General features: G+C 37.9%; 1 protein-coding gene across 3 annotated transcripts in view; it reads left to right on the top strand.

Moving 5' to 3' along the window:
* macrod2 (mono-ADP ribosylhydrolase 2) overlaps positions 1-12,109 on the top strand; it is a 471,756-nt gene that overhangs the window by 134,906 nt on the left and 324,741 nt on the right. For all 3 annotated transcript variants that reach the window (XM_068327322.1, XM_068327321.1, XM_068327320.1), the window contains exon 4: positions 8,757-8,786. In XM_068327322.1, coding sequence (XP_068183423.1) covers positions 8,757-8,786 — 30 coding nt within the window. The remainder of the gene's footprint in view (positions 1-8,756; positions 8,787-12,109) is intronic.

Raw genomic sequence — 12,109 nt, 5'->3', positions numbered from 1 at the left:
TATTCTTGCTACCATATTTCATAGGGTTCCTTTCTTTAAGCTCCTTTGAATAAGCAACAGAAACAGGTTGTCTCTTTGTGTTGTCGTAATGAAAGACTGGAGATAAAAGTGAGGGATAATCTGTAAAAGTGTTCGTGAAAAATACACAGATGCATGTTAAAAGGCACTGAAGTGAACACGGCATAATCCATATTTTGCGCCAAACACTGATGTTCAAAACAATGTTACTCTGTTATTGTTAGAGATTACAATCTGACATTGACATAACAAGCACAACAACACAATTATTATTCCAATCTCTCGTTTTTTTGTGATGTAATGTCTTATATCAAGAATTTAACAAACCCGACACCGCCAATATTCTGCCAAAGCCACTTTGCAATATGACACTGTTTCTTTTCCAGGCTGTGATTGGTGCAAAAGCTGACATGGGACAATGGAATGGAAGTAAAAAAAACTGCACCTTAAACTGTTATGGAACAAACAAACAAATTATGGGGGAAAAAAACCCTCTAAAAATGAATACCTCTCAATCATTCCATCAATGTAATTTCTTAACATATTAGATGTTAACACATGGTTATTTATGAAATAACCTCTCATCCACAAAGCATTAGTTTGTTCTTTTCTTATATGTTTATATTATTGTTATTACAATTATTTTTATTCTCCTTATTCTTATTATTACTATTATTATGATTGTAGTTGTTGTAGTTATTATTATAAATTTAAAAAGAATAACATGGTTTGTTTTTGTTGCATTATCGTTGGTGTTCCAGGTAGTTTAGTCTGTAGCCCCTTTCATGCGGCGACCTCACTATACTGCCATAAGAAAAGTAATTTCACATAACATTTTACCAACACCAATTTTAACAACACCTACATACTATGTGTTCATTTGTTTTGTGCAGAACAGTGAAGCAGAATAACAATGCAACATTCCTACCTCGAGCAGATGGTTGCGACATAAACTGAGTACTTCTGGAGCCTTCACACATAACCTCAACACTTACACCACTGTGATCAAATAGATGCTGGTGGGAATGGATTCTCTTAAGTGCCGGTTAAGTGCATTTTACAAAGGAAATAAGAGAAGTTAAAACACAGTTAGCATTTTAAAAAAAAAGACAATGCACTTTTCCTTAATGCAATGTTCTGCACTTATGCTGTGTAGAGTCAAACTCTGATCATGTATACCTTGGCTTGGTTACCCAGGGCAGGGCCCTCATTTTCAAACCATTTTCTGCAAAGAGAAAACAGCTATATGTAACAAAGTCCATTGAGAAACCACACTTCAGTGGCTGAGGATCTCCAATTTAATGCTGTCCTGGCTCCTCCATCTGGAGAAATCCCAGTCATGTTATTTTGGAAAAAAGTGAGAGGAATTGTCTGGCTGCCTAGTGGGTACCTAGCTGGGGGTAGTGGACTGTGAAAGCCCTGAAGGGCCATGCAGGTCTGTACCATATACCAGCAGCCCTAATCGACAGTAAGGAAGAGTCTGCATTAAGGCAAGGTTAATAAATCCATAAATGTGACTGGATAAATCTATAATTTGCAGCTGCTGGCCCAAATCCTGTCAGAGCTCCTCAGTGACACTGGGCCCAGTGAAATTTTCAGATAACCTGTTTCATCTTAACTTGGAGTGCCTCTCCAAAGTGGACAGACAGCCATATAGGTAGTGAATATCAGTTTACATATCTTGCTGAGATCCATCATATTTGGTATATTAAAAATGTTGTTTTTAGTGAACAAAGTTTAATATTGCTTTGTAGCTTCATTAATTGAAAGAAACATTAAGCTTCTGTCTTGTCCTGTAGAATTTCATGAATACTGAGAGCATTTATATGTGCTAAAAATCAAGACATACATTTAAATATGTGACAGTATGATACTTAAAGCATTATATGCATCATTAACTTGTTGAATATTTCTACTTAAATTAGGGCATTTACTGTAATAGTGACATTGTGTATAATATCTCCTCCTAGTCATTTAATATTAGCTGGAAAGTTGTGAATTATTTCCTTGATGAAGCTTTTCTAACCAATATAGATTGATACTCAGCTTTCCTTTTTCAAATGTTATATTTTATAAATTCATCCATACTCCAGCTGTGAAATGTGGCTGGAGTATAACAAATTAATAACAGAATGTGTGGGATTTTTTCTGAGATTGTGCCTGTGGGCTCTGACAAACCTCAAGCCTTTTTTCTCTTGTAACAAGCTCAGTGCAGTTGTGATTAAATGGCAGGAAAGAATCGAACCATCTTCATCTAACAAGCCGTGCCCTCTCTCCACTGTTTTCCTGCATCCTGTCTTGTAGCGAGCATTTCTCAATGGTGTTAATAGACTGCATCTTTAGTGTTCCAAGGAACTAGTCAGCACACTTCAAATGTTAAGAACTTGTTTTCTGTCTCTAACTTTAGTGGCATGGACTTTCGCTTTGTGCTATACAAACCTCCGGTTTGCACAACCCACCTACAGCTTTATTTTTTCATATTTTCTCCAGGTTCCTGTTTTAGGATTGGGGGTTGAGCAGATGCAGGTAGATGTATATTTATGAGGGTGATGTGTATTTCAGGGAGAAGCAGTGTTGTGAAAGGTGACCTTGTTAGATAAAAAGAGGGCTTGGAAGCCAAATGATGAAAGAGAATAGGATCATCCTGGGCTCATTAATGTGGATTTGAAGGTCAGGTAATTATAACAATAGATGTGTGGGCTGGCTTTGGCATCTGGTATTGTTGTTTTGTTATGAAGGTGACAATGCGAAGGAAACGGATTAATCACTGTGACACCAACATGTTGTCATATTGATACATTCAGACATCAACACTGCTGCAGCTCTTCCAAAAATAAGACACAGCATAATTTACATCATCAGTGGTATGTGACATGTACTGGAAGAATATAAACAGATTAAAGAAACTTCCTACAGTCCCCTGATATAATAATTAGTAAAAACCCAGCCTGAAATAGAATTTGCATCATTACAACAGCCATTTTCAAGTTATCTCTTTGTTTTTGTCACGACAAAATATACACATTGTTGATTTTGTTAACACACAATCTGTTGTTTGCAGCAAAGGATCCAGAAATGTTCACATGTACCAACTACAGGTTAGAGATGAATGAGCTCCGCCTGAAAATACCACAAATCCGCTGAAAATTAAACTCATCATGTAACTTCATGGAAGTTTGTGTGAGCTGAAAGCAGACCAACTATTATTACATATGAGAAATGAAACTTGTGTTACCTGCACTGAATCAGTTTCAATGCAGTGAACTTTGAAAATCCCCCAAACAACATATTTCTGAGGGAGTAAAACAAAGGCAGTATTAAATTGAAGCATATGCTTTATTTAACAATTGGAGTGTCTCACAGTAGGAACTGATACCACTTGATATCAAATAAATAATATGGGATCAAATGAGCCCATGCAATATTATGCAAGTAAATCAAACATCAGCTGACAGAGCAGAAATTGCTTAAAGCCAAGAACAGCTCTTCCTTCCTGCTAAAATCTCACTTCAATTTTATTCCTGTCATAATGTCTAAATTGTCGTGTGCAGAACTCACATCAGTGTTTTTCGTGTGTATTACAGTCTCTTCTAGCTAGTGTAACCTGCTTGTGGTCACTGTTTCAGTAATTTTCACATCAGGAGTAAATGTTGCTGAAGCTGCTGTGATATTAACTTATTCATAATACATGTGCAGGGGACGAGAGTCCTGACAACCTATCGTAATTTTAACACCGAAGCATTTTAACACAAAACACTAGCTCTACTACAGCTTTGTCTGGCTTGCTCACCCTCCTGTGAGTCTGCTAGGAACTATGGAGAACAAAATTTTGTCCCGATACTATCAGGAAAGGGCAGCATGCGTGGTTCATGCTGCACACCACAGTTGCTCTTCCTCTCGTTCTTTATCTGTTTGTTTACTAAAGTTGAATTTCTGTTTGTGCAAGTTTGAGCAGGCGAAATTTAAAAAAAAAGGTTTTGGATCACCTCAATTAAACACAGATCTCCACAGACAATCGAGGGATCTCTCCAGGTATTATTAAATCTTAGTTGGAATATTTCTAGTTGTGCGCTTGTGCGTCTTTGTGCATGTGAATTTGTCGTCACCAGTCTTCCTAACAGGTACAGTATCAGTGCCTGTTAGGAAGACTTGTGAAGTGGAAAAGCATCTGTGTGCAGCAGCACATTATTCCATTCAAATAGAATTTGCCGAAGTCCTTCACTGACTTTTTAAACATTGACAGCTCACATGTTAGAAATGAGAGAAAGTACATTAGAAGACCAACAAGTCTTCAAATAATCACCTATTTGTTGTTTCTCTGAACTGCTTCATAACTTTAAACTGTCATTTGCACGTTGTTGTGTAGTAGATGCTAATGTGTGCCTGTCAAATTAACTGTGAATATAATTTCTAATTAAAGCAGAAGAATAGGGAAAAAAAAGATGTGACAGCAGCTCTATTTGCCTAGTTTGTGCTTTTATCTGGGACACTTTGTGTTTGGAATCATATTAGCTAAAAACAGAATTGCTCTCTTGTTGAGAGGTGAAAAACACTTGAAAAGAATTAATAAGTTATATTGAAATATTTTTATATGATGCAGCATAGAGTTGCTATGGAGCATTGAAAAAAGCATTTCTGTTACTGTTAGTATGAGTCAGCTATCATTTACTTTCAGAAAACCCCACTTACATGTAAGGAACTGCTTTCTCACATGGACATAGACCTTCAGTGTTGACTTGCAATCACACGCTGATTAGAAAAAATAAATATATATATATATATATATACACACACACACACATATACACAGTATATATATATATATATATATATATATATATATATATATATATATATATATATATATATATATATATATATATATATATATATATATATATATATATATATATATACACACACACACACACACACACACACACACATATACACACACATATACACAGTATATATATATATATATATACACAGTATATACATACACACACATACTGTATATATATATAAAATAGTGAGAGGATCTGTTTACTGCTTTTGGGGTTTGTGGTTGTGCACTTTCACTTTGCATTTAACTCTGTGATCTAGGCCTCTTGAAGACACACCACACACACCAGATCCACACCTCAATGCCCTCTGCACTTACTCACACACTTAAGTGCACACAAACCATTTTTATGAATGCTCTGCAAATATATGGCTACAGATAGAATAGAGGATGGTTTGGCCATTCCTTTTCAGGATGTTTGTGTCTGCACAGGCTTCTTGATGCTATGCCATGATCCCTGTCTCCGGCTGAGGTTCTGTTATCAAACTTTCTGTGAAAATACACAGCGGTGGCCTTGCTGCACTGTCATTGGCTGATGGATAAACGAGGTTGCTTTCTAAAGTTCAGAGTTCAAAGTGCATACAGGAAGTGATTGCTCCCACAGTGACAGTTTAGACGTGTGTTTGATGGGCCAGCCTAATGCTGTGGACCAGTGGTTTCTAATAACCTGCCATCTACAGGCAGTCTGGGGAGCTGTTCCATTGAGATTTATGACCCACGTTGTGGTTACTACTGGGACAACTCTCAGCAGCAGTCCTGACAAACTCCACATCATAGACTACTTGTTTGGCTTCAAGCGTCACTCTCATTAACTGAGTCATAGCAAACTTTCGAGGCTTGGAAGTAGACATACTCAGGTTCTCTGAATCATCAAAGCCCACAAATATCACTACAGTATCTCGCCTAATGTGATGGGATTCCAGTACTTGTTCTTGAGACCAAGGGGTCAGTCTACTGACACCTTGATCTTTGAAATTTACCAGTGGACACTAAAATGGACAGCTTAGTGAAAAGCCATAAAAAATAAAACCAAAACAAAGGTATGAACTCACCTACCATAAGACAAACAGAATACGTTTTCATGATAACACTAATAGCTGGTTTCCCTTGACTTCCCCTAAAGGCAGACATTTGTTGGACATCAGAAGACAGCCGGGCTAAGTCCAGGGCAGACAAAAACAACAAAGTAAAACACACCATGAAATATGCATTATGTGGTGGATGTAGCCAAATATGGATTTCTGCTTCGATTTTCACTCAGGATAATTGAAGAACTTCTCAGCCAAGTCATTTTGAGAAAGGGACAAGCTCACCGACTGTGCCAGAGGAGTAGGGGTGCTGTGCTGTAGGTTAGCTTCTCCCAGCTCTTTATTATTTGTTTCATGCTCGACTGTTACAATAAGTCCCTATCCACTTTGATATCACTCTGGTGTGAGCTTGACTCTGTTGGTTACCATGCTCAAGTAGTGCACCGTGTGCTTTTAGACAAACTGCCAAATCATGTTTCTAGCCTTTAAATGAGAGGATGTGGGGACTGGGGGACTAAAGCAATATTTTTACCCATCCCTGCTTCCATATTTATCAAATTCATTCCACAGAGATAGCTGTCAAATACTCATCTTCCAGTCGGCTACTGCTTGTGATCACAGCAAACCACATGTGGTTAGAAAATATCCGTCTCCACCCTTACAGAACCCTCTTCACCAAAACTACTACTTCTTGCTAACTACGCACACATACACATGCAGGAAAGTTGTATCAGACTGATTAGCAGCCACATCTCCAATCTCTGATTAGGTGTGGAGTAAATGAAGCAACCCCCCTCAGGTAATGCATTTCCATAATGTCAGGTAATTAAACCCTAGTGTTTTAATATCTCAGGAATAGGAAAGCTCCCCAGGAGGCCAGACAATGATGGGAATCTAGTGTATCATTAGCTTGCTTTCAACCAGTTCTGAAACTATTACCTTCATTGTATCGATGATTTCATTTTAATGATGACAGATAGATGATAACAATCTTAATACATTGCATACACTTCCAGATCAACTGCATGTTTCCAGGCAATGCATTATAAAATCAAATGTATCTCTGGCTAATGAAGCTTTTACCTTTTAAATATACTTGGATCCATTCTTTTATAAATGTGAACAGAACATTTCCTGTTCTGGAAATACACATTTGAGTTGTGTGCTTGCTGTTGATAGCTGACAGATTCCAGAGCTAAACAAAGGCTGGGAGAGCACAAGCATCTTTTTCATCACAGAAAAACCTGGAGAGGTGCTATTGTAAACATGACAGTGGATTGTCAGTACATCCCTGTTTGAGTTGCTGTGCCTTGTGTGTCTGCTGTGCTCATTTCATGTGCACACACACACACAAAACAAAAGCCTTTTGATGGAATAAATTGTGCAGTTGGAGAGCTTTCTTTGTCTCAATCCCCGCTCATATCTGTATGCTGCTCGAATGAGAACAATGCAAAGCCATAATGGTGCCACGGAAAGGTGTGGAAACTGAGTGAACTCCAGAGGTCCCCTTTTACTCACAATCGGGCAAAAAATAACAACATCCATGGGGTTGTACTGCAACTGTAGAGCTCCCTCTGAAACCACATGTTCATTATCTGTGGCTAGTGCACAACCCCCCCCCCCAAAAAAAAATAAATAAATAACCAAAACATTATTTCAGAAATAATAAGCTTTTAAAAGGGTACTGTTCACTGCTAATGATATCGGTGCTGTAGCTGGAGCTGAAGATCATTAAAGGCATGTTGCAGTGTATGATTCTTCCAATCCCTGCTGTATGAACTACACTTCAAATACTTTGGCTACCTACTTTCAGTGTCAACCAAATTAACAGATGTACTTTAAGTCCCCTCTAATCTTTCTCTTCTGATGTGGAACTGATGTCTCTCGCTGACAGAGAGCAAAAATGAAAATGTGTTCATTTTTAATGATGCAGACTCACTTAGAAAGCTCTCTGACCTTACCTTCTTTTGAAGCGGCAAGCGACAGTTCATGTCGGAGATTCACATGAGCAACAGGGTTCAGTTAGACCAAAAGCTGGCAAACTAAACTGTTTTAAAACGACATGACAATGAGCTAAGGTGTTCTACATATCTATGTCTAGTGAGAATAATGTGGTCACTGTAAAGATCGCAAGTCCTCTACTAGAAAACTCCTCGGCTCACGTGAAACGTACTGTATGTCTCTGAAGAAGCAGCCAGACCCCGTCGTAGTGAAATCTTTTCCTGTTCCCTAAGCAATAGATGTTCCTCTCAAACTCAGGCCATGGTTAATTGCTTTTAATGAACCTCAACTTTTGTCAAGCATGACCTCTGTCATGTTGCCAAGGAAGAAATCTGGCAAGAAGAGTATACACTGAAATTGGCTACACCTTGAATCAAATGTTTGTTGCCAATTTAGTCATTTAAGTTCAAAGGAAAGCTCACACATAGTAACTGCTTTGGCCTTTTGGTGGTGAGAGAAACGTTACTTTTTATTTTTGGATGAGAGTGTTGCTGTTTGAACCTACCATCAATCATTGATTATCTTTTTTTTCTTTATTTTTATTTTTTTTTACAAGAAAATTGATAACAAATGATTACATTACTGCAGAAGAATTCTTGCAAATTTTAGTCTCGCTTAATATTGACCAGTTTTAATTTAGGTCTGTGAAGATAAAGTTTTCGTCATTTTGTTCTGTCCTCCATGTCAGTCTTTTTTTTTCCAGTTTTAATTCTGTACATGCAATTATGCAAATGAGTTGAGATATTTAGATTAGTAAGTATTCCTATGAATTAGTTAAAGATCCACTATTTAATTTCTGGATATTGCTGACTTGAATTTCTTTGCTCTTATACATATTCTGACCCATATTTTCCTCTTTTCAGCAAACTCCAGTCTTCTTGGAGGGGGAGGAGGTGAGTGAACCTTTTGTTTTGTTTTTTTGCCGTTTGCTTCTAATGCATAAAAGCAAGTACAGTTCATCTCCTCAGATCATACATATTGGCACGTCTGTAAACTTCGCTTCATTCTCGTGGTTTGCAATAGATTTAAGCGTTAGTTTCCCTCCAATGTCTTCATTTACTGTGGCTGAATGTGGGACCAGAACATTAGAATGTAGAGCAGCGCTCCGTGTACTGTACCACACTGAGAGATGGTCATTACTTTAGCTACCTGCCGAAGAATATTATCATCAAAGCAATGGAAATCTGATGCAGTCGGGCATGGTGAGCCAATAGTGGGTTGGGAACTCACTGTTTTGGGCTTTTTCCCCTCTCCTTTTATTTTTACTGTGACATGATTGAAATAATCATCTTTGCCACAGTGAGATAAGATTGGGGTAAAATGTACCCTGTTAGATATGGAACGTTAGGTTTGTGTTTGAGAGGGACTGTCTGATGACCTGTTGGAATTGTATTAACAACGCTGGAATAAGGTCACAACCTTATCTGTTTATCTGTGGTGGTTTCACCACAGATAAACAGTTTTCTGACTTCCCTCAGTTGTTCATGGTGATTTTCTACAGGCTAGTCTACATTGTATAATCTGTCTGTGCATCAATTTTCTTATAGATGAGACCATCACAATTGTCTCGTTTACAGCTGCCTCTTCCACTTTGTGGGTGGTACACATGAAGAACCCTTTGCATAGAGAGGATGTCAGTTTAGCACACAGTTATTCTCATTGTAGTGTAACTGAACTAGTAAGCATTCAGAGAGAGCATACTTCCAACAAATCCATTAAAACCTTAACAATTTGAAAATTGTTCCCAACTATTTCAACATAGAATCCTGTGACAACTGTTTGTCAGCAGACCCCTGAGAGAATGAAAGACTTTACTCATGAATTTGTAAATGATGTGCGTTCTATTTTTATTTCTTTATTTTTATCAGCTGTTGTATCATGCTTCCCAGGTCATGGGACACTTTTTGGTCAGTCGCCATGATGACATTTACTTTACTAAGGTCTGCTTTACTAAATTGAGTAATACTTAATCCTAGAAACTTTCTGAATCATGTTATCATCCGTGGTTTGTGGCATTAACAAACGATTTTTTCCACAATGGTGGATATGAATCTATTTTCTGTCGAAATGAATCTACAACTTTCTGACACAAGCCATAAATGACCAGATATCCTCTTCCTCCCTTCAACAAATTAAAATAATGTTGTTGGCTTGGTAGAATTTCAAACTTTTAAAATATTAATTCATTCATTCAGATAATTTTCTTTATTTTGTCATTTTAGTTCCTCGTAAATACACAGTCCCTCTATTCTTTAAATTTAAAGTTACTTCAGCAACAAACGACAGATTTATGAACTTCTCAGGATGGCTCCTGTTTGTGTGTATATATTGATCAGAATTTGAGCACCTGGCATGAAGTAAAATATTTGTCTGATATAAGGGACGTATAAATCATCATCAGTGTTCCGGCTCAGTGTACCAGGTATCTATTAGATTGAACACGGAGCTGTCAAAACTGTATTCACATCTAGCTATGCAGCCTGGAGTGGCCCTTGGCTTGTCTGAAACGTGTTTAAGACTGCACGTGTTCCAGACATTGTTGTGTGGCAGTGCATCATCACAATCTGTATTCCTGATGTGGAGAGACCCTCAGAAGAACTTCTGTGATTGAGATTAGAGGTCAGCAACATCCATCTCCATAACAAAGCTAAACCCTGTAAAGTAGAGCCTGCTGTCCTCCTGATTGGTGCCTGTCCTTGTCGCAGTTGACTCTTGCTATTCATTTACTGCATACAGAGAAACAATAGAGGCAATTTTCTTTACTATTATGTTTTCATTATTGTTATTTTGGAGCAAATCACCTTTTTCACAGTTCTGGGAATCTCAGCGTACACAGCCTTGCTGATCGATCCAGTTCTTCTTCACCTAATAACAGGTGTTCGGGTACTACAGATTGCTCTATTTCAATAGGGCATCAACAAAAATGAAGTTGAAAGTGTGGCTGTTATCACTGGTATGTGTGATCTTATGTGCCAATTAATGTCATACTTTGGAAAACAGTATCTCAGCTGATTGTGACCTGGGGCTGTTTAAACTCTGGATGAATTCTAATTGTAGCCAGCATAATTTTTTTGAGAGCAAAGCCTCCTTTCATTCTCATATGACTTGCAGTGATGCTATTCCTTCCAAGCTACCATCACAAGATACAAGGTCAATTGACTGTAAAATTGACTGTAAAATTATATGACACATCTTTTCCTGTTAATAATGACCACAGGTTATCCTTATTTTGTTGATGTTCATTCTTGTTCAAATTTGTTTTTTCTGTTTTAAGTCATGTTCAAAAAGGAGATGATTAAATCCAGGGACAGATTACTACTATCTGCCAGAGTTCAAAATGTTATTTTTCTCCTAAAACAAAGTTCAACACTGTTTGTCTTTTATCTGGATGAGGCCAAAAGGGGTTTTGTCTTCCAGTGTCTTTATCACTAGGTGGCGGCTGCTAAACCTGCAAAACTGCTCTCCCTGTTCTTTCTCTGGTCCTCCCTCTACCTCTATCATTTGGCATGTGAAGACCTTCTGCCTTCGTCTTGGGGAGGATCGATGTGAAGGGGAGATGTGCTCTCATATAAGGCCAGCCTTATCTCCCAGCTGTCCTCTCAGGGCTCTGCAGAGGGGCAGCCTCACAACAGGATGATCCATCATGTTGGCCTAACACACCTGAGCAATGTTTAGTTCCCACAGCTGTGGTATTGAGCCTCCTGCCAGTATGTGAAAGCTGGATGGAATCTTCACTTTGTGTATTAAAAGTTGGTTTATCACCTGCACACTTTTCGAAGTGCTGTATAATTTTAGCATTTTTTGTGACTCGTCTATATGCATAAGTGTTTTTCGAGGCAAAGCTTTCACCACTCTGACTGTGTAAGACGTCAGCAACTTGTTGATATGCTCATCAAGATTTCCAGATGGACATCCTCCAATTATTTTTTTTTGTTTTTGCCTTTATTTACTACCATGAATGAACAGCAGCAAAATGTTACAGATCATTTAATTTCAATCACCTTCAAAAATAGATATGTTCAGTTGAAATGATGCATTCAAGTCCAACATCCCTCCATTGATCCTTTGTTTATGTTTGAAGCAATGTAAATAAAAATCAGGGGTACGCTGTGGCCATTAGATACATTGCAAAACATAACTTTTAACTTTTTTCCCTTTTTCTTCTTTTTCAGGATCACAGATATTTGTCATGTCCTGCTTGAATTACTGCCTCTAT

The sequence above is a fragment of the Antennarius striatus genome, chromosome 11 (genome assembly GCF_040054535.1).
Source record: "Antennarius striatus isolate MH-2024 chromosome 11, ASM4005453v1, whole genome shotgun sequence".
NCBI classification, from domain to species: Eukaryota; Metazoa; Chordata; class Actinopteri; order Lophiiformes; family Antennariidae; genus Antennarius; species Antennarius striatus.
This window is presented reverse-complemented; position numbering and strand designations above follow the sequence as displayed.